Genomic DNA, 25,568 nt, shown 5'->3' on the forward strand with positions numbered 1-25,568 from the left:
CTGTGCCACCGTGACCTCACTGGTGGCTCTGAGGGACAGGGAGCGATGAGGGCTCTGAGGGGCAGGACACAATGGCAGCTCTGGGGACAGGGAGCGATGGCGGCTCTGGGGACAGGGAGCGATGGCGGCTCTGGGGACAGGGAGTGACGGCGGCTCTGGGGACAGGGAGCGATGGCGGCTCTGGGGACAGGGAGTGACGGCGGCTCTGGGGACAGGGAGCGATGGCGGCTCTGGGGACAGGGAGCGATGATGGCTCTGGGGACAGGGAGCGATGGCGGCTCTGGGGACAGGGAGCGACGGCGGCTCTGGGGACAGGGAGTGACGGCGGCTCTGGGGACAGGGAGCGATGGCGGCTCTGGGGACAGGGAGCGATGATGGCTTTGGGGACAGGGAGGGATGATGGCTCTGGGGACAGGGAGGGATGACGGCTCTGGGGACAGGGAGCGATGGCGGCTCTGGGGACAGGGAGTGACGGCGGCTCTGGGGACAGGGAGCGATGGCGGCTCTGGGGACAGGGAGCGATGGCGGCGCTATAGCCGCTGCCCCCGCTGACAGGGGGCGCCCCAGGCCCGCTGTCACGTGACGCGCCGGTGGCGCGCGCCCCCGCAGCCGTTCCGCAGGCGCCGCGCGCGCGCCCGGACGTGCCCGCCCCAGCGCCGGAAGCGGCGGCGCGCGGGGCGCCGTGGGAGCGTGAGCCCGGCAAGATGGCGGAGTGAGTGCGGGGCGGCGGGGGCGGCCCGGAGCTGCGGGTCACGGTGTGCCGTGCCGTGCCGTGCCGTGCCGTGCCGTGCCGCACTGCACTGCTGCGGGGCATGGCCGGGCTGTGCTGTGCTGTGCTGTGCCGCGGCGGTGCGGGGAGCCGTGCGGGCCTTCCCGAGGGCCCCGCGCGGTGCCGAGGGCTGCGGGGATGGAGGCGGCGGGGCCGGGCCGCAGTCCCCGTGGTGCGGGGTCTGAGCGCGGGGTTGTTGCTGTGCACACCCGGGTGGGCTGGGCCTTCCCTGGGCCTGCCCTCAGGCTGTCCCTGCATGCCATGCTGTCCCTGCATGCCATGCTGTCCCTGCATGCCATACTGTCCCTGCATGCCATGCTATCCCTGCATGCCAGGCTGTCACTGCATGCCAGGCTGTCCCTGCATGCCATGCTATCCCTGCATGCCAGGCTATCCCTGCATGCCATACTGTCACTGCATGCCAGGCTATCCCTGCATGCCAGGCTATCCCTGCATGCCATGCTATCCCTGCATGCCAGGCTATCCCTGCATGCCAGGCTATCCCTGCATGCCATACTGTCACTGCATGCCAGGCTGTCCCTGCATGCCATACTGTCACTGCATGCCATGCTGTCAGGGCTCTGCAGTGTGTGAAGCAGCTCTGCATCAGTCAGCTCCATGAACAGAACTTCCAGTATTTGTTTACTCAGAGACTGCTTTGTCTAATCAGAGACTGCCTTTAAAACACAACTGTAATGAGTTGGTCACCAGCACGGGTTCCGTGTGATCTGGTGGTTGGTTGATGTGTGCATGTCTCTGGCTTTATCGTGCTGCTCCCATCCAGTATAATGACATATTATATTGTATTATCCTGACAGGTCTGCAAATGCCACCCATGAAGTCATCAATGCCACCCTCCACACTCTGCTGGCTGCTACTACCAAGCTGGTGGCACCTACACCTCCCAAACCCATCCTTCCAGTTCAGACTGGAGTCCAGGCACAGCAAGAGGAACAGTCTAGTGGCATGACCATTTTTTTCAGTCTTCTTGTTATAGGTGAATGATGAACTGAAAGTCTGTTAATCTCTGTTAACTGTAGTCTGTGTCTGAGGACATAGGCCAACTCAAAATCATAGTGGTTTCTTTCTCCTCTGGTTCTCTCTGTGAAGTGGGATTTTGCACAGGCACAGGGATTGAGAACATTTATGGTGGTGGGAGCTACTGCTTACAATGGTGCTTCTTGGTTTATTGCCAAAGCGAAGTCTACTAAATCATTAGGAGAAGTTTGTTTGTGTATTTAAAAAATACTGCTTAAAAGTATTTTTTAAAGTATTTTTTGTTCTTTTCCAACACTCCCGAATCTCCATTTTTTTCCCTTCCCAGCTATTTGCATCATATTGGTGCATTTACTGATAGAATACCGGCTTCATTTTTTACCAGAGAGCGTGGCTGTTGTTTCCTTAGGTGAGTAACCATGACATTTTTATCTTGGATTTGTGTTAATCCAGGGACTGTCAGCGGTGTGCACTGGAGATAATGCTCTATTGTGTGTTAGCCATCACTTGAAAGATGCAGCAAGCTGGATGCAGTGAAGAAAACAACTGATTCATAGAGTTAAACTGATTGAGGAGCTAAAGAAATGAGTGTACATGCAGAGACTGGCCCAGAAAATGACACCTATAGGGGTGTCACTACCTGAGTACTTTGGCATCTTCCTCTAGTTTGCATCCTCAGGGTAGGACAGGATGTGCAGCACTCCCTGGTCATGAGGCTCCAGCCTTCCCTTTGAGGTGTTGTCAGAATTACATCTGAGTGTGGGATTTTAACGTGGCTGGGGACTGCAGCTATCCTGAAAACTTGCCTGGACTGTCAGATCCTTAATTATCCCAGCAGTACCATGGCAAGAGCTCTTCCTATGGCTAGAGCTATAAGTGTCTCCCTTCACGGAGATCTGGTGCTTACTTAATTTGAATTAAATTTAGAGTATTCCTGAGCCTATAGTTTTATGTCAGGGTAATTTAATTTATTTTTACACTGTTTCTCCTGATTTACAAATGTGTAAACGAGGAGCAAATCAGGCCAAATGCATTCATTATTTTCTCTACAAGCTATCTGATGTTTAAAGAACCTGGTCTGAGTGTTGCCAGCACCAGTTTTTCAGCTGTGATTTGTCAGCAAGGTTCTGTGATAATTTTACTTCTCTTGCTGGTGATGCTTTCACTGACAGTTATTCTAAAAATACAACAAGAAGACAAAGGCTCAGTGACCCTCTGGTCCTGTAATGCTCTGCAAGAGCACAGCTGGAGTTTCAAGTATCCAGTTTTGCCAGCAGTGCCAGAAGTGAGGTGTGTCCTGTTTTAACTTGTAAATTAAGCAAATGCTCTCAGGAAGTTATTGAAGGCTAATAAAAGTGGCAGCAGAGAAGAGAGGTATGATTTTCTCAAGCGTTTTTCCTCCCATTGTCTAAGCTGCCCGGAAGCTTCTGGTTTTTGGTTTCTAGGGTTTGTTTTTTTTTTTTTTTCTCCTGCTGGACAGGGTGGGAGTGCATTCTCTGAGGCTGGATTTTGATCCTCATCCTTACAAGTTGCTGGAATTTTGTTGGTAAAAATGGTTCCCAGAAATGTTTTTTCTCCTTGATTTGTTACTGAGTTTTAACATGTTCCCAGGAAAAATGAAGGTTAGTTGCAGTAAGAAAATGCCTATAAAATTTTCCCAGAAAATGAGGTGTAGATTAACTTTGGCTTAGACTTACCGTTCTAATTAGCTCCTTGACAAAACTGACTTGCCTGATTTAATAGAAACAGCTGATCAAAACCTACATTCATTCATTTAGGGAAAAAGGAAGAGTAGTTTGTAAATGTATGTGGCATGTGAGTGGCCATGTCTGCATTCTGTCCTTCAAGGAACAGCAGCCCTTTGATGTTCCTTCCTTGATGTTTTCCTTTCCATAGAAATCATTGCATGGCACAGTTATTTCTCCCCTCTGGGACCAATGCCTTCCCAGATTTTTGTATAAAAGAAGGCTTAGGCCTCCTGGCTTTGTGTGTGTGACACATCCATCAGCAGTAATCCATGTGATTCTGTTTGTGAGACTCTTTTGTTAGCTGCAGCATGAGAGGAGGTCTCATGAGTTACAGGAAAGCATACTTAACATGAGTTACAGGAAAGCATACTGAAAGCTTTGCAGACACTCTGTACCTTTCATTTGGAGTATTTGACTTGGGTGTCCCAGTGTTTGACTGTGAAGTCTCCATTCTGTAAATAATAAAACACAACTATGCAGAAACACAGATCTGAAATCTGGCTAAAGACAAGTTCCTTGTAACTACTTGAAAACAATTAATGACAGTTCATGAGTTATCTTCATGACTTCCAGAAGAAATCTTGTTACAGTTTCATGTCTTTATGTTTGAAGATAGATGGGAGGAAAGAGTATGATTAACCTTTAACTTCAGAGTTTGCAGCAGCCTTGATAAAATTCTTCTGTATTAACATTATTTCTGCATGACTTAAACAGTGTGTAACTCATTTGGAAAATAGTTCTGACAGAGCCTCCACCCTGATCAGAGTTTGTTGCCTTCCACATTGCCAAAAAGTGCTATGATTTCATTCAATCAAAATTCACTTCTGTGAAGACTGATTTCATTTAAGCTGCTTTAACAGCAGATAGTATTGAAGTGACACGAAGCACAGATGCCTAACTCATAACTTGCTGATTCTTCAGCAAGAAAGGTGAAATTTGATTTGAGTGCAGCTGAGATGAGAAGTGTTTTTAGTAGTTAAGCCTGTTCTCTTTCTGAACCAGTGAGCATCACACTCTCAGTAGGTCTGTTTGGAGTTGGGATATCCCCAGAGACAATCTGTTGTGCAGGGAAACTGCGGTTATGTAACATATTGGAAACTGGGTATTTGGGTATTAAATCCAAAACCATTCGGTGTTTTCATGGTTCAGGAATGAAAGACTTGCTGCACTATGTTTTGATATGTTTTCACTTCTAAAACTTGGAGAGTTGATAAGCAGTGATGTGTTTTGTGGCTATTTCAGAATGTTTTCTTATTCTCTCCTAGGTATCCTTATGGGAGCTTTTATAAAAATCATAGAGGCTCAAAAGCTGGCCAACTGGAAGGTATAGTTGTAACAATTAATTTTTAATTGTAGAAAAATCCCTAAATCTTATGAAAAAGGCTTTGTAATACTTGATGCTTTAGAGGGCAAGTCCTTGCAGAAGTTTGTGCAAGAGCTGAAGTCTTCGGTGAAACAAGGATTTTGCCTCCTACTGTTTATCCACATTATCAAAGCAATGAACTCTTCACTGTTCCTGCTTTAATTTAAAATCTTGCAGCATTTAAACTATGATTTTGTTTCACAGCACTAAGCAGTTTGAAGTCATAGTGATCTCAATTGCCAGTTCTAAACACAATTTATATCAGCCAGCTGAACATCTTGGTCTGAGTAGTGAATTTTGGTCCTAGCTTGCAGTTTTATATTTCTTGGCAGTTATTGCCCTAAAGGAAGATCTTTTTCTCCTTAGTTGAAATACATTAAAATACATACATTTTCAATCTGATTTAGCTTTTGAACTACATTTTTTTTTTAGTCAACTAACTACACTGGTTCTGTGTACACTCGTTTAAACAATTACACAGCTCAACAGTTGTGCTGTAATATTTCATTTTTACATATGAAGTCATAGAAACAGTGGGACCTGCAGTAGCTATTGCTTTTTCATTCATGATTTGTGTCAACTGGATTTGACTTAAAATTGAAAATCAGGTAAATGGTCATGACATCAGCATTTTAAATTAGTTTCTTATGAACTAAATAAAATAATCTGAGTAAGATCATGTATGTAAGAGGAAAAAAAAAAAACTTCGTGCTCTGATTTGAGCCCTTGTTCTCTAAGCATGGGAAATTCTGATCACAGCTGATGAATTATGTGGAGGTTTTCTGGGAATGTCGGTCCCATCTTGGGAGGCACTGGGTAGCTGTGCTTGGTGTTGTCAGCCAAGGTGAAAAGCCAAAGATATCACATTATTACTGCTTATTTGAGATAGTTTCACTGTAATAAAAGTTAGATTTTTAAAGGTTAGGCTGTCGTAATTTTAGATGTGAAATTGTCTAATCAATAATTATGGACTTTATTACATGGTTATAAATGGTTCTAAGTTTACTAAATATCTTTTGTTTATCTGATAAGATAGAAATGAAATATTTAACTGCAGGCTATATCCCTGTACAAAGCAAATCTTGGATCATATCCCTGCCCTGGAAACTTTGCTATGTAATTTCTGGTGATCACACCTTACTAAGTGTTCATTCAGGCTCACCACTGAGACCTTGTGCCTGCTGGTGGTTTTTGGCTAGCACAGCTAATAGTCAGAGTCCTCATGTTTTATTTTCCTCTGCTTCCATGCAGCACAAACACAGACCTTCCTTTCCCATTGTTCTCACTTCCTTGTCCAGCTCTGGTTTCAGGGGTTGTCCCGAGTGCAGTGACTCAGAGCTGGGGGTTTTGTTCTGGTGCAGTGGCTGCTGGCAGGAGCAGGCAGTGTCAGCCCTTGCTTCACAGGGTTGTGTGTGCACAGTCACAGGCTGGAGCATTTCAGCCCAAAGGATGAGTTTTGTTTTCTAAGCCCCCCAAATCCTCTAAGATGATGGTCACTGGTACAGGCAGGAATGAGACTTCAGAGACATACCAGAGTCTGGATACCATACTCTGGATTGAAAGCTGGTGTTAGAACAGAACAGTCCATCACCTGTTTACCCTGGTTTAAACAAGTTAATCTGGGCTTGAGGAGGTGACAAACCTGTGTTCAGTGCTGGGGGGACCAGGGAGGAGTGAACAGGTGGGTAAAGAGACTGCTCCCCAAGCTGGGACTCATTTGCCTTCTGTGGTACTCTGCCAGCAGAAGAGCCAGGGTGCCAGGCTGGGGATACAGCATGAGCACTGCTAGCCAGGGGATGAGATAAGTGACAAAGACTGAGGGCACAAAAAAATAGCACCTTACCTCATGGTGGGTTCCAATTATATCACTGTGATGGAAAAAGGAGCCATCAGAATTCAATTCAGGCAGAAATTACATTTGCTGAGAAGAATAGAGCCTCAGGTACTGTGTCACCTGAGCCTGGTCACCTGCAGGGCCACCAGGCTGATGATGTGATTTTCTTGTCAGGTGATGAGTTTTCCAGTGAAACTGCTTGGTCCCAGTTAACCTGTTCTGTTCCAGCAGTGCCCAAGAGGTCACCATTCCTTGGCAGTCCTTACAGATCTCCAGACTCTCAGATAAAGTGGAATACTTTTTGTAGAAACAGGAAGATTTTTCCTTTACCATAAATAACCTGTTTTCTATGCAGCTTTTTTTGAGATAGTAATTTAAAATAAGTAACTCCTAGATTTCTGTCACTGGGTTGAAAAAGAACAATAGAAGTAGCAGCCCTGGAATAGTTTACTGTTCTTCAGTCTTCTACTTTGTGATAAGAAGGGAGAAAGATTTTTCATTTTCCATCACTGTTTTTTAAATAGCTTTTCTTTTGGAAGATTTGATGTTATTTCAATAATGATGATATCCCTGAAATTATAATTAATTTTTTTTTTTGCAGGAAGAAGAAATGTTTCGTCCAAATATGTTTTTTCTGCTTTTGCTTCCGCCTATTATATTTGAATCTGGATATTCACTGCACAAGGTCAGTCCCTGCCAGACACTCATTTTGGACGTTGAGGCTTTGTGTGGAGCAGATCCTGCTTTTAGTTATCTTAATGAAGCTTAGGATAATCACATTAAACTCCATTATATTAATCATTAGGGAATTGAGAGTGCAAAATTTGAACCTCTTTAGCTTGGAGTGCAGGGAGTGCAGCTTGTTACTGATAACTGAGTGCTGGCAGGGTACAGCACACACGAGGTTTTCCTTGGCTGGAGAGATTTCTTACCTCAGCAGTGCTGTACAAGGGCTGCTGTGAAGGAGCAGGAGTGGGAAGGTGTAAGATCAGAAGTGGGAGAGGTGGGGTCACTGCACAGCTAAAGAAGAAGGAAATGTGTGTAAGGTTCTGACCCTGGGGGTCTGTGTTTCCATGGGCATTTCTCACAGCTCTGATCCTGGCTGAGGGGTTTGGTGCTCCCTTGTGCAGCCCTTCTGCTCCAGCTGTGCTGCAGGACAGGGAGGGGACAGTGGCCATGGTGACACCAGGGCTGGTACCAGCACTGGAGACCTTTTTGTAAAAGATCACGAGCAATGGACTAGAACTGGGAGATGTACAAACCGTTTTCACATGGCCTGTCTCCAAGAGAGGGATTCACTTACACTTCTGCTAGGTGGGGAATATGTCAGAGTGCTGGTGAATATCCAGTGTTTGCCTGAGGATTGGGTTCTTGTCATGGTGCCAGACTGGGAATCAGTCCTGGGAAGCAGAGGAATTGCTGTTGTCGTCAGGAGAGCTGCAATCTCTCTGGGCAGATGGTGTGGATGTGTGTCCTGGGGTACCTGGAAACAAACTGAGCCTTTATAATCTGAAACCCAGTTGTGAATTAGCATCTAACTAAATGCAAACCCAAACATGAGTTTTCCTTCAGGCCATTTTTACTAATTTACTTATTTTGTTACTGTGTTCCAGGGTAATTTTTTTCAGAACATTGGTTCCATCATTCTGTTCTCAGTATTTGGCACTGCAATATCAGCTTTCATTGTAGGTGGAGGAATCTATTTCCTGGGCAGGGTAAGACTCAGTGCTTTGAAGCACTTCAGTTTATCTGGCTTGTTATTTGAAAGTCCATTTTTCAAGGGCAGACAAATAGAGTGAAAATGAATTCCTGGTCACAAAATCCAGTTCTCTGCTCTCACAAAGGCAGAGTTATACAGCCCCTGCCATGGATATTGCTGGAGTCTCCTTCCCTGGAAGTGCTCAGAACCTCTCTGGACATGATCCATGGACATTATCCATGGGTGAGGTGTTCCAAGGGTCCTGTGGAGCAGGAAGGGTGGAGGAGGTGACCTCAGGTATTCCAGCCTGAGCCACTCTATGACTCTCTGACACAGCATGTGCTGTGGGAAAAACAATTAAGACTTGAGTTGTACTTTCTTTGAACTTCCACAATCTTTCTCTTGCAAGGCTGTTCCAAAACCTGTGTTCTCTAGAGCCATATTATACTCTACAATAGTCTTTTTTTTCTTTTTTTTTTTTTTTTGGCTTCTGTGGTTTGGTGTTTCCTGTTAATTACATATAGACACAGATACTTATCTTTTCTCTCAGTTTTCATTCTGGTGGGCCAAGCATTCTATACTTTCCTCTTTGCCACTCAGATTTCTCTTCCTTTGAATGTCCTGGTTACTCTGCTCACCTGACTCTGCTCTAGTTCCCTGATCTTGGGTGACCAGAATTGTAGCAGTAGGTTACTGTTGGAAGGCAATGTTAAACTGAATACATCATTACTGTGAATTTTTCTTCATAATAAACTCGGGATTTGATGAATAGTTTGGTTTTTAAGAACAGCAGAACACCACAGTTGATTGTGATTATGTTCTATCTATTCTTTCAGGCTGATGTAATTTATAAACTCAACATGACAGACAGGTAAGCACTTGGGGAAATGGTACAGTGTATGAAATGAAGCTTCAGGATAGCTGCAGGTGGGAAATGCACTGCAGTTGGCCACCTCTTTTAGTGTTTAGATTGCTGAGATTCAGCATTGTGTATGAAACTAAGAAATAGATGGACAGCTTCTATACCCTATTTTTTACACCCTTATTGCCAAATAGTATTGTATTTTATTCCAGTCTATTCTGTTATGTGCTCAGTGATTTCTTTAGACAGGTACTGGGTATTTTAACCAAACTTTAAGATTTGTAAACTTGGATTAGTTGGTATTGTTCATATATGTGATAAGGGTATAACTTCCTTGTCCAAATCCTTTCTTAAAAGACAGAGTAAGTTTTTCAGTATCAATAATGTAGATTTTTTCAAGAACTTGGCAAGTTCCTAGGAGGGGAAAGAGAGTACAACTTATCACTGTGTAGAAACTGTAGCACAAATGGACTTTGTTACTGTTGTTCATGTAAGTTACTAGGGTAAGTATTTTTCTTTCATGTCGTTTCCTCTTTTGTGTTCTCCTAGTTTTGCATTTGGCTCTCTAATATCTGCAGTTGACCCTGTGGCTACTATTGCTATTTTCAATGCCCTTAATGTGGATCCTGTGCTTAACATGTTGGTTTTTGGAGAAAGTATTCTCAACGATGCAGTCTCCATTGTCCTGACCAAGTAAGTGATTGGAGCCACACACATTTATGGAAACAGTAACTGTATTGTTTTCTGTTAGTTTTTCAGATATACAGTAATTCTTCCATCTTCATTTGGAACAAGTGGTGTATTTCAGGTTAAGGCTGAATCTTGTGTGGTGCTTCTATGTAAAAAGCAATCCATAATATGAACTGCATTGGCAGAAGACAGGAAATGGTTTCCCCTTTAACCCTATCTCAGTGCCTTATCTCATTGACCCCAGATAATTGATTTCTTTCTAATTCCATTCATTATTAGCTCTCTTTCCATCTGAAGGTGCTGACAAGAGGAGCCCCACGTGTCACCTGTCAGGCACAGAAGTTTTCACCTTCCCAGAGCTGCTCTGTCTCTGTGCCATTGTGGCTGGGGAGGAATGCAGCAGCATCCATGCAGTGGGGTTGTGCTTGTGCTGGGGCTGCCATGGGAAAGGGGAACATCCAATATCCTTATCTTTCACCTATGATAATTCTTTGGGGCTGAAAGAGTGAAAAATGCATAAATAAATCTTCATGCTATTGCTGAAGCCAATAGATGTGACTGTGAATGTATAGAAGGAGCAGCTGTACCAAGCAGGTAGTGTGGTCAGAGTAATTTTCTAATGAATTGATTGCATTTATTACAGTTGTGGTGCCTTCAGGGAAGAGGCTGAAGGCTAAAAGCAGCCAAGACAAACACTAGTTGTAATCTGTATGTTCTTTGCACAGAATTTCCATGAAATATGTTCCTGAAATTCAAAGAGGTTTCTCCCCTTTCCTCTTAAGAGCTGCTTTGTTTTCCATCAGTGACCTTCTTGTCTCTCATCCACACCTAAATATTTGATGAGAGCTTTTCCTGTTCATTTGTTCTTCTCAGAGGATCACATGAGTTCTTACCACTGTAAAATGTGTTTTCTTTTCCTTTTCAAAGTTGGAACATTGTTTTGAAATTCTGGGCATCACCATAGCCTATTTATGCCATTCTGGGATTCTTCAGAGGAGCAGGGCTGGGTTTTCAGCAGAATTAGGTTTCCCTTTGGGGATTACACTAAGGCTTGACTTAACGTCTTCTGACATTGCTCTTGTTATATATATCACAGTAAAAGCCTTTTAAGAGTGGTAGCAACAAAGAAATGGGAGTTTTTTTTGTTGTTATGCTCAAAAGATGTTTGATATTTTTGGATCCAGGCTTAGAATTTATAACTATTTCTTTTTATTTCTCTTTTAATTGTATCTAGCACAGCAGAAGGTTTGACAAGGGAAAATATGTCAGATGTCAGTGGATGGCAAACCTTTCTACAGGCACTGGGATACTTTCTCAAGATGTTCTTTGGCTCTGCAGCACTTGGCACACTTACTGGTCTTATTTCTGCATTAATATCCTTTTTTAATTTTGGTGATATATATATGTATACATTGGTGAACTGCAACATTCTAGTAGTATTTTTCTTCCCATCTTCTCCAGCATTTCTTAGAGGATATTTCTTACTAGACATTATTTTGGTTTTATGTTAGTGTGCATGGATGTGTATTAAAAGCGGCATCAAATTTTTATGAACATAATTAAGGTCTAAAATGTTGTATAATAGCTTATGTGCACTGGAGTGTTATAAGATATGGTAATTGTTTTGTAAATTCAAAATATATTAATTCCATTTCAATACCAATCCATTTTAACAAGCATATGGCTTCTTTTTTACATACATAAAACAGTTAATTAAAAAGAAAAAAAAGCAGCTTTTCCCGAGGGCCTTTGAGTCAGCCCAGCTCGTTTGTCCCTATGGATCATGTGCAGGCAGCTGAATGCAGGCACTGTTCTGGCTGGGTTTATCCTGGGCTCTATTTTGCCTCTTCCACTTCCAGGAATTGGTTGCTGAACAGCCCAGGAGCTGCTCTGCAGAGATCAGGAGGGCTGTTTGCTGTAGCCCAGACTCCTTTGTTACTTTTGGGGTTGTTCAGTGCCAGCTCTGAGTTGACTGTGTGAGCTCTGGGCTGGACAGCAGTTACTGATGTCAGCTGGGACACACTGCCACACACTTTGTGAACAACAGCAATAGAGTGTTTGATTAAATACAGACACATTTCCCCTTTCGGTTCATCAGCCTGATTCAACAAACTTTGAAATTATTCCATACATCACAACAAAAGAGGGAGACAGATATTCAACTCTTCTTTGACTCATATCTAAATTATACTAAGTCAAAGAGAAAAGCAGTTTATTTTCTCTTCACAGTTACTTGTGCCTCAGAAGTATTTGATTTACCTGTTGTTATCAGTATTGTAGAGGCACATCAGCAAGAGATCTTTTTTAGTCTCTGTGTCTTCTGACAGACTTCTACCAGCAATAGCTTCTATAAGAAACATTTCTCACATAAGAAACTACTTTCCATACTTGAATTGAAGGCAAATATGTAGATTTTATTGGCTATTCAGTAAAGTACATTAAGCATAATCATTGTTTTGTAATGGAATGAACACATCAAAATATTTCTTGGATTTATTTTTTAAGTTTATTTTTTCCATAACACTTCTGTGTGTACGTACTAAAGCACATTGATTTAAGGAAGACACCTTCCCTGGAATTTGGGATGATGATTATCTTTGCTTACCTTCCTTATGGACTTGCAGAAGGGATCTCACTCTCAGGTGAGTAGCAAAGTGAGTTCTGACCAAACTGTTTGGTATGTTAAAATATTTCTGTTGCTGTAGAAACAGGTTTTGCCTTGTGAGAGGATTACTCTTGAGGTCTCAGCAGTAAATCCTTGCAGAGGTTTCTGTTGTTCTTGCCCACAGGTATCATGGCAATCCTGTTCTCTGGCATTGTGATGTCTCACTACACACACCACAACCTGTCCCCAGTGACCCAGATCCTGATGCAGCAGACACTCAGAACTGTTGCTTTCATGTGTGGTAGGTGCTGCCTGCTGTTAAATCCAGTATTGATAGTTGAAAATCTCATTTGCATGGAACAGTGATTCTGTTGGGAGTAGCAGAGGTGTGAATTTGCAGACAGGCATTTGTGTGTCAATGGTGCTTGTCTTTAGGAGAAGAATTCCTGAGAGTGGAAGCTGGAAGGCACTCAAATGTCACCTTTCCTGCCACACTGGATAAAACATGCAGTAAATCTCTCTCCCATCCTGCAGGCTCAGCTAAGATTTGCCATAGAACTGATGGTCACATAGATCTCTGACTTGTGTGTTCTTGGTTTTTTTTTAGTTCTAGGAGATGGGGTTTGAGAGGTAGCTTTTTTTTGAATTTTTTTAATATAAAAAACTACTTGCAAATACAGTAACTTCAAATATGGAGTTTTCAGAAGTAGTGGTACAAACAGCTCCTAGAGCCTTTCCAGTTCCTTTTCCAAACCAAACCTTTGAAGAAGTGACATGTTCCTGCATTACAAACATGTCCCTGGTTTCTGGGGGCTGCCATGAATGAATTCTCTATTGTTTGCAGGAGGATGCAGTGTGATCAGGGAGTGGCTTTGCTGCAAAGTGAACTTAACCACTCCCTAGTGAGCACCAGCAGCTCTCCAGGGTTTTGTCAGGAAATCCCATTTTATGTACTGTATGTAGTAATTAATAACAGGAGTAGAAAAGGTTTTATAGAATTGTTTATTTAAGATGTGATTTCTCTTTTTCAGAAACGTGTGTTTTTGCATTTCTTGGCCTGTCAATTTTTAGTTTTCCTCACAAGTTTGAAATGTCCTTTGTCATCTGGTGCATAGTAGGTATTTACTTTCTTCCATATCTTTTTAGATGCATTTTTGTTATTGGGGAAGGGAAAAACACCTTACAGTTAAAAGATTTTAGAATAATTGTTACAGTTTATAGGTTTTTATAAAAAATTCTCAGTGTCCTTTTCTAATTCTTTGTCTTTAAACCCATTTCAGTGTGCCTTAATGCAGTGACTCTGAATTAGGTTTCACATGGGGCTTGCTTCCATCTGTTGCCATTATAATGGTTTAATATCAGCATGAAAAGTGTGTTCCCTTTCCAATGAGGGCAATGTGGATCCATTTCCAGTTGTGTACAGCACACTGGCTCATCCCATGGTTCAAGGGCAGAATTGTTATCTACAGCTTCCCGAGACTGGGATATCAGCACAGGGAACTGCTCTGCCTGCATTGCATACAACTTCCCTATCTAATATATATCTAAGGTGTGATACTTCCTCCTGTGCAGCATTGCTATTTCAGGTGTAATGCAAATTGTGTAATTTTGGGGTGATTCATAAAGAAAAACAGCACAGCCCTTCAAGAATGTTGCTGACTAATTCTAGGATATTTGTCTTATCAAGGTCTGTTTGTAGTGGAGCTTAAAAATAATGCTGTGGGAAAACCTTGCCTTTTTCTGAGTTAAAGTTTTCACTGTGTTCGTTAATTGTTTGCCATTAAATCAATAGTCCCCATTTTTTCCTTTTTTGCTCTGTGTTGCTTCAGTGTGGGGAATGCTTTATAGCCATACCCAGGGAAGTGTTGAGAAACAGCCTGATGTGCTATTTGTTTGGCTCCTGGCCTTTCTGAGCAACTGGCCCACAGGGAGACAATAGAAATACCTTCTTGCCTCTTGGCTGCTGCACCAAGGGAATGATTAAAGGAGCTGAACTCAGGAGCACATCTACCTAAAGTAATTCTTGGTCTCCCTGGAATACCTCCTGGGTTCCATTTATTTATTATAAGTAAAGCAGCCTGGTCTCCATGAGTGCCAGGTCTGATTTAGTTTCAGTTAAGCAGACAAAATGCTTCAGGAGTAACATTCCTCATTGCCCTGTGCTGGGGGTTTCTCTCTGCTCATGGAGCAGCACACCTGCCTGTGAGCAGGAAGAGCAGATTCACCTTCCCCTGTAAAACCAGCTGCAGCTGGGGCCTCGTGGATGTGACATATCAAATGGTCTTTTGCTTTTATTTTTGTTTTTCAGGTGCTGGTTCTGTTTGGTAGAGCAGTGAATATATTTCCACTTTCCTACCTACTCAACTTTTTCCGTGACCATAAAATCACACCCAAAATGATGTTTATCATGTGGTTTAGTGGTAAGTTAAAGCTCAAAATACTGAGAACCAGAAAAAATATTTTATCTTTTCCACTGTGTGGCCCACTCTAGGAGGAACTGGTTTTTCATTGGTGGAGCAAAACTCAACTGAACATTTGCACTGCTCTGAAACCCAAGTGCAGAGAAATGTCCTCTTTCCCCTTTGTGCTGGAGGACTTGGCTCTGGTGAACCCCACGAGAGCTTTTCTGTGTAGAGGCCCAACAGCTGCACAGTTTGAGCTGCAGTGTCTGAAATGCTCAGGCTTGTGTTAGGGTGGTAGCCAAGTGCTGGATAATGGCCATAGGGTTATAAAACACCTGTGAGGGTGGAGATTCCCGTGGAGTTCTGTGGGTGCTCAGTGCTCTGTTCCTGGCTGACTGCCCTGTTGTCTCCCCTAGGATTACGTGGGGCCATTCCCTATGCCCTGAGCCTCCACCTGGGCCTGGAGCCCATGGAGAAGCGACAGCTCATTGGCACCACCACCATCATCATCGTGCTGTTCACCATCCTGCTGCTGGGCGGGGGCACCATGCCCCTCATCAGGCTCGTGGACATCGAGGACTCCAAACCACGCAAGAGGAGCAAGAAGGATGTCAACCTCAGCAAGACAGAGAAGATGGTTTGTGTGGGGTTTTCATTCACAGGATCACTGGGGTTTGGTGGGGTTTTTCTTCTTCAGTTTAAACATTTTTCATGACTAGTACGTGATCTTTTGTTAAAAAGTAAAATGAAGGCAGTAAAAAAAGCCATGGTAGTAGGACAAAGCCAAGCAATATAATTTTAAAGTATCCCAAAGACAGAGTTTGGTAAGTGTTTATACAAAATATGTGTTTGGACAAGGGGAGGAGAAATAGTCCTTTAATTCAATCCAATTACAAGTTGATCTATGTGAATTAAAGTAACCCTTGGGAAAGCATAAAGCAGATGATAGAGGATTGAGTCACATACAGAGAGAAAGTAGTTGGTACAGTGTGAGATGGAAATTAATCATAAAAGGCAGATGGAAATTACTTTGAAAAATTCAAAGGCCATGAGAAGGTGGCAACAATAGCCCCCCTCTGACTGGAGTTTATTTTAAAACAATTTCTGGCAAAGCAAGAGATCTGACAAAGCCAAAAGCTGCTCTGGGACCTCTTGTGCAAAAGACGGGAGAATAAAAACTATCACAGGACATTTTTTGCCTGTTTTTCTCGAAACTATTGAAGAGTATTTGCAGGGTATTGTCCTGGAGGAGCTTAAAAATATTTTCTCTTTGCATGAGGCTGATTGTAGTCTGTAGAATTACCTTGCACTGCCCACACAAGGAAGTGCAGGAAGAGTGCAGGGACAGGGCTCGTTTTCAGTGAGACAATGACAGCAGTGGTGCTTGCTGGATGAGCATTGTGCAGCTCACAAGAGAAAATCTGCACAGTAGAAACCTGTTCTCAGCAATAGTGGCAGCACAAAACATGGAACATTTGAGGTCTTTTCCTTTTCACCATGGAAAGGGAGGTCAAGTGGCCTCTGTAATTCAATGGCTGAACAGACTCATGCAGCCCTAAGCCCTGCAAGGCTGGCATGGGATCATTTCCATATTGCTCCAGCAGGGCATAAGGGAGAGCACAGAGCAGGGGCTGATCAGGGTGGTGGCATGACCGCCACTTCTCTTGGGTAATTCCAGTATTTGTGATTTTTCTAGGGAAACACCATAGAATCCGAGCATTTATCAGAGCTCACAGAGGAGGAATATGAAGCCCAGTACATAAAAAGGCAGAACCTCAAAGGGTTCATGCGGCTCGATGTCGAGTACTTGAATCCTTTCTTCACCAGAAGACTCACACAAGAGGTAAGTCTTCGTTGTTTTCTTGAAGAAGAGAAACTGGTGGAGTTAGTGTTGTCCTCAGTACCACACAGGGCTCAGGGTGCAGCCACTTGTGTGGGGACAGTGGGACATCTGTGTATTGCTCATGCACAGAGAGAGCAGCTGTAATGAACAGCTGCTCTGGAAGTTGGATTACATGAGCATCTCAGAGCTACCCCAGTTAAACTTGGTGTAAGGATTTGCTGAACTCGCCTTTAATGGTGCAGAGACCCATGAAGGGTGTCAGGAGTCACTGGCTGCTGCTGCTGGAAAAAGCTGCTGCCACTCAGGCAGAGTTTGTGAAGTGCTGTCACACACAGTTGCTGCCTCTTGCTGTCAGTGGTGCTGTGACTTCTGGAGCTGTGATGTTGCTGCAGAGTGCAGTTTCTGTCTTGGAAATGGGCACCAGCATTGCACCCTTCACTTTCCAGAGAAAAAAGCTCTGAGACTATAAATGCAAAACAACATCTGACAGTAACTTAGCACTGAGTGGCCCCAAGGTGTAAATACTGTGCCTTTTTCACTCCCATGCTTCAGAAATCTGAGGCTCCTTAGCCACAGAATTGACTATTTTTCAAATTTCCCATGGAAGCATTTTGGCTGTGCAGTTCATAATTTTGTATAAGTGCACATTCCATCTTCCTCGCCTGCTCAAAAATACTGTTTTTCCTCTTGTTTTGTACTTTTCAAAAGTACAGTTTCAGCACTTTCCTACAAAAACTAAAGTCATTTATTGCAAAACCAGAAACAAATCAAGAAACCAAAGCAAGCATCTGATTCGTAGTTGGTAGCCAAAAGCACAGGCTGCCATCCAGATTGTAACCAAAGGCTGGAAAAATAAGCATGTGAATCACCAGGGCAGGCCACAAGCCTCCCAGTGTCCCTGGGAACACGAGGACAGTCAAAGCCAGGCCCTGCAGACAGCATTGAGATTGTTGAAACACACAGAGCAGGACTGTCTAGAGAACACAGGTAAAAACACCCATCATCCAAACTCATCTGCAGCAGTAATTACTGACTGAGCACCCGGTGAGTATTTTCTGCTGGGAAACAGAATGGCTGTGTGTGCTCAGAGAGCAGGAGCAAAGATTTCCTGAGGAGTGTGTGCAGGGCCACCCCTGCTGTGCCCTGGCTCTGGGGGGGTTCTGCAGCAGGTACCAGGGTGCTGTGCCCTGGCTCTGGGGGGGTGCTGCAGCAGGTACCAGGGTGCTGTGCCCTGGCTCTGGGGGTGCTGCAGCAGGTACCAGTGGTTCTGTTTGCCCCTGGCAGGACCTGCACGATGGGCGCATCCAGATGAAGACCCTGACCAACAAGTGGTACGAGGAGGTTCGCCAGGGCCCCTCGGGCTCTGAGGATGATGAGCAGGAGCTGCTGCAGCAGAGCGGGGCCGGTGCACGCTGAGCTCTGACCTCCCACACTGCAGACATGGCCCCTGCTCCTTGTTCAGGTGAAACCACAGCTCTGCTGGGACTGTTCAGGAAGGGAAACCCACGAGGGTCAGATGCTGCGTGGGCTGAAGGAAGAGGCTTTTGTTCAGACTTGACTGCGTAGCAAATTCCACACAGCCCGTTGAAAAGCAGAACCACCTGCCGTGAAATGATGACATTGGTAATGGGGGACTTCCCATCCCAAAACCTGCTGTGACCACACGCTGCAGTACAGGGCCCTTGTGTGGCTCTGCAGAACAGAACGAATTGCACTTTACCTTTTATATATATATATATATATTCATTCACAGCATGAAGAGTTTTGACAGTTTATACTGTGAATTTGTTTCAGCACTAGTAAGGGAATCTGACTGGAAGAAATGTATAATTTATGGAATTTGCACATTTTGAACCCAGAAAAGATGCATACCTTGTCAAGAGCAGATATTGCACATACAGGGAATCACCTCTGAAAATGTAGTTTTGTCACTTAAGAAATTCTTGATTTCTGTTTTATGGGATTTTTTGGTTTTAATACTAAGGGATCTAATCCACAGTACTGATTATAGCATGGTTTTGGGGAAGTGGGGCCCTGTGACAGCACAGAACTGTGTTTGAAATTGTAGAATCTTTTCTTTGGCTAAAGCCAGTTGCAGTTAGGTCTCTGTAATTGGCAGTTGCTCCTTGCTGGCACTTTGGCTTCAAATCTTAGCAAAGAGCAGCTTCTGTTTTGCCTAATTTATGAAGTGTCCCTAACACTCCAGAATTCACCAGTGGAACTTTTAAGCTTCAGTGGAAGCAAAAGCAGCATGTACATGAGGAAAAAGAGCCTAGGAAGTCTAATCCAGGTACAGAAAGATTAATATTGCACGTGGCTGAAGCAGCCTCTGCTGGGAAGTGCCAAACAGCTTCCATTAAGCTGTCCCATTTTTCTCTTCTGCTTACACTGTTTCAGAATCTGTGGTATCACTGCATTTGTTCTCCATGGCCCAGTGTTTGCTCAGCGTTGCCAACACCTGAACGTGTTTGTTGCACATTTGCCATGGTGACACATGCAGCAGTTTGCTCCCACTGCCAAATTCCTCCTTGGCCATTTGCATATCCACTGCCAGGATGTGAATTGCAGTTCAGCACCCAGATCTGACATTCAAATGCACATATTTCTGAAGATGTGAGACTTAGTTTTGGTCTGGTTTTGCTACTGAGTTTTTTAATCCACTGCTTACCTACTGAGAGAATAAAAGTTCAAGAATGTATTTGGAGTCCTGAACCTGTTGTCTGAGCAGCTTTTCAAAATACCACATCTTGTCCCTTGCTTGCTTGATCCATGGGAGGATGAGTGTGAAAATCAGCCTTTTTGTCACCCTCCTAGACCCCAGCAGACGGAATGAAACTCCAGTTACCCATCCCTGTTACTCATTTCTCACCTTTACACCCGCGAGCTGCTGGAAGGTCCCTGAGAGCTCCTCGGGTGTTCAGCGTTGGAGCTGCTGCTGCACCGGGGGTGGCACAAAGCCCCAGTCCCGCTCACGTACCCGAGGGCCGCGGTTCCCCGGGGTTCCCGGTGATTCCCGGCGGTTCTCCGTCACTCCCGGTGATTCCACGCGGTTCCTCGCGGCAATTCCCGGTGATTCCCGGTCGTTCCCGGCAATTCCTAGCAGTTCCTGGCCGTTCCCGGTCACTCCCGGCAGTTTCCGGTGATTCCCGGTCACTCCCGGTAATTCCCGTTAGTTCCCGGTCACTCCCGGCCGTTCCCGGTCCCCCCGCACCTGCCGCCAGGTGCGCTGTTCTTTGCCGCCCTCTGGCGGCGGCACCGCGGCAGTTCAGGGAGGGAATCGCCCTGCAGCGATTCCGGTGAAAACTCTGGGGATTTTTGCATTTAAAACAAACTACTCTTAAACCTAAAGTAATACTACGTTTGTAAAAACTCGGAATTAAGTTTGTATTCTGAGAGAGCAAAGTTAACTCCCTTGTTTTTTGGAGCCAAAATAAGTTTTTACCACAGTGCCCAATGCTCACATTCACTTATCAATACAATGGCTTTTCTCTCAGTCATTTCACAGTTCCGAGTTCTTCACTTAATATGCTTAGAAAAGAAATAGTCTTGTTTATTGATTTGCCTGGCAGTTACTTTAGTTAGGCTGGTCCTGCTCCCAGCCCTGCCCCTGGACAACCGCAGGACAAGAGCTGAGAGCTCCAGCTGGAAGCATTTTTACCTCCAATTAACCACCACAGGCAGAAGGAATTAAATCATTTAAGGCAATGAAGCTGGAGCAATGGGTGGTGGGAGAGCTATTTAAAAAGCAACTGCACTAAAATATCACCAAGCTCGCACAACTCTGAGATAATATTTCACTTTGCCTCAAACTACACATTAACCGCCATAGCTCAGAACCACTGTAAGAAATTCCTGCTATATTTGATTTTCCCATTCATTTATGATTTTGCTGACTCTCCTTGACAGCCACCTTTTTCCCCATTTTCCCTATGCCAGACTGTGTCCCTGCCACCTTGGAATTGTAGCTGTGCCCTCAGACTCCCGAGTGAGCCAGCACAGGGTGGGAAATGCAGCACCCATAGTGCAACCCCTGGGAACCAAACCCACCCCAAGGCAGCCCTGGCTCCTCTCCTGCTCCAGGGCCAGGCTCTCACTGAGCAGCAATGCAGCATTGCAGCAATGCAGCCCCAGCTCCCTTCCCACCTGCTGCAGCATGATCAAATCCAAAGAAATTGGTTCTTGCAATCGAGAACCCCCTTCCAAACCCTGCTGGCCTCAGCTCTGAGGGTGAAGCCTCCACCCTCTGCTCAGCCCACCAGCAGCACCAGAGGAGCTGCCCTCGAGAGAAGGGGTTGTATTTCATCCTCAGGTCATTGGTGGCAGCTGTGGGCACCATTCCCAGCTGGGGACAGGGCTGCATTGGCCCCAGCTGTGCTGTGCCCCAGGGCATGGACCCAGCCTGGCACAGAGGAGCCCCCAGGCAGTGCCAGACCCTGGGCAGTGGAGTTCGTTGGGCTGCTTGGGGTTTGCTGGGTGGCTGCAGCACAGGAGGGTGTGCAGGGCCTGCAGCAACACCCTGTCCTTGCACAGGAACTGCTGGACGCTGGGCTCGAGGAGCAGGAACACCAGCGGGTTGTGGAGCATCGAGGACTGGGCAGGGACAGCCGAGAGCACAAAGGGCAGCGCTGGCACCTGGCTGGCAACCCCATGCACACAGCAAGGCTCAGCTGGAAAAGGAGCAGATGGAGATGGAGATGCCCTCAGCCTCCTGCAGCACTTGGGGGACGCTGACGCCCCCCAGACTCAGCCACAGGCAGCAGGGCCCTGAGCAGCCCTCCCATCCCCAGGGAAAGGTGCTCAGCCTGCTGCAGCTGTACTGCAATGTCAGAGAGCAGGGCAGCAGCTCAGCACACCCCAGGATAGACCTGCTCCAGCTTCAGGCCACTCACACCCTGTCCCACCTGGGAGACTCAGCAACAGCCTCAGCCTGCTGTGGCAGAGGGGTACAAAGGACCCAGTGACCTGGCTGGGACCAGCTCAGCTTTTGGCAGCGCTGGAAATCCCTCCAGCAAGCTGTGTGGCCTGGAGGCCTGGGAATGGGCTGTGCTCAGTGCCCCTCTTCTGACTGGATGTGGATGTTTCCTTTGAAGCCAGGCTTGCAAGCTGTTTTCTTTCGTGCTGTATTTTTTAAAGGTTATTCAGGGTTTTTTACATATCCTTGGTAAATTATAGTATTAGCTTGTAGTCTGGGGAACAATGACTCATGCAAGCTCCTTTATGATCTTTTCCAATGTAATTTAAAATGAAAACTCCTCCACCTGATGGCTCTAAATGAGGAGCAATGTGTTGTTACCCACAGTGACACAAAGGCCTGGAGAGTTCATCAGGAACAGCGGATGCCAGGCACAGTGAAGCTCTTGGGGAAATATTTTGTTTTCATTTTTGTTCCAACCCACATCAAATCTCAAACTCTCTGATCTTCTAAGACTCACTGAAAAGTGCTAAATCTTCAGACATACATACAAGTAACATTTTGCTTTGAAACTAAGCAACTAAAAGCACAATTTGATTCTGCATTTCCTCACAGAAGATGGGCTGGGCTGTAGACAAGCCCCAAGTGCCAGGCTGCCAAGCACTGGCTGATCAAGAGCAGAGGCTGTGCAGGAAAAGCCACTGTCACCTGGGCTGCCTTTCCACAGCCAACTCACATCTTCATCTTCCCTCCCACCTTCTCAGCCACCTCCTGAGCTGTTGTGCTGGCACATAACCAAGGTGACTTTGTCCTTGAGGCACTGGGAGCTGCTGGGGACAGGCTGGTGGCTGGCAGCAGCCACTGCCTCCGAGCACACGGGCAGTGAGTCAGGGCAGAGGGGGATAGGAGGGGCCCTGGGGTGCTGGTCTGCAAAACAAACTGATAAGTATGATTTCCCATTTTGTTTCTATTTTTTCTCTTTAATGCAAAGTCTATTCTGAAGATAAATGCTAGAGGGAGGATTAGCAGCCGAGCTGAGGAAATGAAGAACTCTGGGCTGGAGAAAGAGCTGTGTAAGGAGCATCCATGGGCTCCCTCACCTCCTCACGTGCTCTCTGCAGTGCAATCATTCACCTTAGCTCAGAGGAGCAATGCAGGTGAAAACAGGGCTACAGACATGAGCTGCAACACTGCAAACCCAGCCCTCCTGTATTAATTATTTCAGCAAATTGAATACATTTAGCCTATGGCTCTCCCACCAGGGACCAGGGAAAGCAGCTCTTGCTGCTCTGTCAGGGCTTGTGGCTTCCCAGCTACAGTCTGCTCTGAGCTTGGACATCCAAAAACCTGCAATCTGCTGTGGTACAGCCACACAGATGTGGCACCTGGGAACATGGTTTAGGGCTGGACTTAGAAGTGCTGTGGTAACAGCTGGACTCAATGATCCCAAAGATGTTTTCCAGCCTAAACTTGTTGCCGTGATTCTGTGACTCTCAATATTGACTGGGAATAGGTTACGGTGGGGCAGAGCTTTCCCCGAGGAGCTGGACCTGGCTCATTGAAAGAAAAAGGGCTGTGATAACAGAGAGGGGTGTGAGTGAGGATCAGGTAACACATCCCAGCACGTACCTGCCGGGTAAGAGCACACCGTGCTGAGCACCGTCAGGCTGCCCAGGCTGCCCTGCCCGAACAGGAGCCCGCAGAAGGCACAGAGGGTGCACAGAGCCTGGTTAAAGAGCCACCTGCAAGGAGAGCCTGCAGGTGAGCCCGTCCTTCCCCCAGGGCTCATAGCCCTGTGCCTCGTCCTTCCCCCAGCTGTGACATCCCTGTCCCTTGTCCTTCCCCAGGGCTCACGTCTCTGCCCCTCAGCTGGACTCGAGGCTTCTCCTTTGTGGGAATTTCCCAGCAATGGGATTCCTGCAGCAGAGCTGGGCACACGTGGGGAGGTTCCAATGGGCTGCACAGGTACCAGCACCTGGCCAAGGAAATATGGGTATGGCCTTGCCCCTAATGTGTTCCCTTGAGCACCCCAAAGGTGCACACGGGTGGAGCTGGGGTGCAGGAGCTGCCCTGACCCACAGCAGCTCCCACCACTGCAGCACCAGCTTGGACACCCTCCCCCAAAGCCCTTCGGCAGGGGCCGTGTGAGGAGCTGGAGGGACAGGGAGCAGCAAACGCCACTCTGGGATGGCTGGCTGGGAGCTTCCACGTGTCCCCGTGCCACCAGGCTGTCCCCAAGCCCTCTGTGCCTGCCAGAGATCTCCTGGCTCCCAGTTTGCACACTGGGCCAGTGCAGAGCTGCTCCCCTGAGGTACCTGTGTGCAAAGGAGGAGGAGGTGGCCGAGGGGAAGAGCGTCACCGTGGTGCCCAGGTCACTGATGCCAGGCTGACGATGAAGAACTCGGCAGGTTTCAGCAGGAACCTCTTCTGATGGGCCAGCAGCAGCAGCAGCGAGCTCCCAGCCAGGGACATGGTGCCTGTGGAGGAGGGACAGAGGGGAGCTGCGTGTGACAGAGGCAGCAAAGGAGCCAGGAGCATCCTGAGATGTGAACACTGCACAAGGCTGCAGAGGGTGGAGAGGGCTGCAGGCTTCCCCCTCTGGGGTGGGCTGAGCAGGGGAGCCCAGGGCACCCACAGAGCTCTGTGAGCACCTCTGGAGCTGCTTTACAGTGGATGAGCTCCCTTCCCCCTGCTGAGATCCCACAGCTTGGCAGAGATGGGGTAAGACTGCAACAGGCTCTGGGTGCAGAGTCTGGCCAAAGTCACTCGTAGCAGCTGGAAGGAGCAAGGGGACACTTCCTCCCAGCTAGAAAAATAACAGGAGCTGTGTGTGACTGCTCCTCTGATGTGAGGCCAGGGAGCTGGGCCCCTTGGCCTTCCTAATTTCTTCCTGGCAATGTCACTCCTGTGAGTCTGCACTGTCCCATATCTTGGTAACAAAATGAACCAAAAAAAAGGCATTTAAAAGATCAAGGAAAATCCAGACTAAACAAAAGAAGGCTCTTTGTTTGCTATTAATGTATTTAAATCAACAGTGGTGATTAAAGTTTTATAACAAGGGCTTTCTCTTTTTCATTACATAATTGTGATTTCATGGAAAAGAGGTTTCAGTGTCCTCAGGAGAATCTTTGCTCCTCTTGGGGCAGGTTGGGCAGGATTAGACTTCCTCCCTAATGGATTAGGCTGCAAATTAATCTCATGGTAAGAATCAGCTTCCAAGCCACTGAATGGCCAACATTAAGCTTCCCTCAGGAACAGGATTCCCACGTGGGATCTGGCCAAATCCAGAGCTCTGGAGGCTTTGGAGTCACTGGAGAGCAGAGTTTTGAGATGTTTATCCTTCTTCCCAGCCTCACAAGGCGTTTTTCCCACAGAGTGAGTCTCACATCTGTGCTAAGTACATTTTATTGGCTTTACCAACTCCTGCTGAAATCAAGGGCCAGCTTGAGCTCCAAACCCCCCTCAATGGACCTGAAGCTGGTGGTACCAACAGAACCCTTGTCTGTCTCACCTCAGGTGGCTGTGGTAGGAGTTACAGCATGTTCCTCAAAGTTATTCAACTTTTCAAATATTTAAAATCATAATAGGCACTTACAATTCACCTGAGAGGGGAATGATCAGATCATACTTTAGAATAACATGGGAAGGGTCAGTTTAATTATTCTGCCAATGACTGGACACTTCTGGAAGCATCAGTAACTGAAAAGGCCTGACTCTCTGGCAGGGACACGGGGACCAACAGGGAATCTTTCCTTACCAAAGACAGAATAGAGAGTGCCAAAAATCAGGTCTTGTCTCTCCAATAGGGCAGAGGTGAACACTGAGGTCTTGGACACATTCCCCAT

The 25,568-nt window shown here is 46.1% G+C and overlaps 2 protein-coding genes across 2 annotated transcripts; one reads left to right on the plus strand and one right to left on the minus strand.

Moving 5' to 3' along the window:
* Window positions 1-624: 624 nt before the first annotated feature.
* Window positions 625-19,509, plus strand: SLC9A8 (solute carrier family 9 member A8). Its single transcript, XM_014876122.2, has 16 exons — window positions 625-712; window positions 1,588-1,766; window positions 2,094-2,174; window positions 4,779-4,837; window positions 7,312-7,395; window positions 8,324-8,425; window positions 9,246-9,280; window positions 9,821-9,964; window positions 11,196-11,334; window positions 12,498-12,603; window positions 12,751-12,867; window positions 13,598-13,680; window positions 14,875-14,986; window positions 15,385-15,605; window positions 16,665-16,811; window positions 18,096-19,509. The coding sequence occupies exons 1-16, from the start codon at window positions 705-707 to the stop codon at window positions 18,225-18,227; spliced, it is 1,749 nt and encodes a 582-aa protein (XP_014731608.2). The 5' UTR covers window positions 625-704; the 3' UTR covers window positions 18,228-19,509.
* LOC106853031 (uncharacterized) lies at window positions 19,195-25,568 on the minus strand. The gene is given in 6 exon segments (XM_088175225.1): window positions 19,195-19,358; window positions 21,239-21,478; window positions 23,353-23,465; window positions 24,039-24,105; window positions 24,108-24,200; window positions 25,481-25,568. Coding segments are annotated over 6 exon segments (765 nt in total).

The sequence above is a fragment of the Sturnus vulgaris genome, chromosome 17 (assembly GCF_052056855.1).
Source record: "Sturnus vulgaris isolate bStuVul1 chromosome 17, bStuVul1.hap1, whole genome shotgun sequence".
Taxonomy (NCBI): Eukaryota; Metazoa; Chordata; class Aves; order Passeriformes; family Sturnidae; genus Sturnus; species Sturnus vulgaris.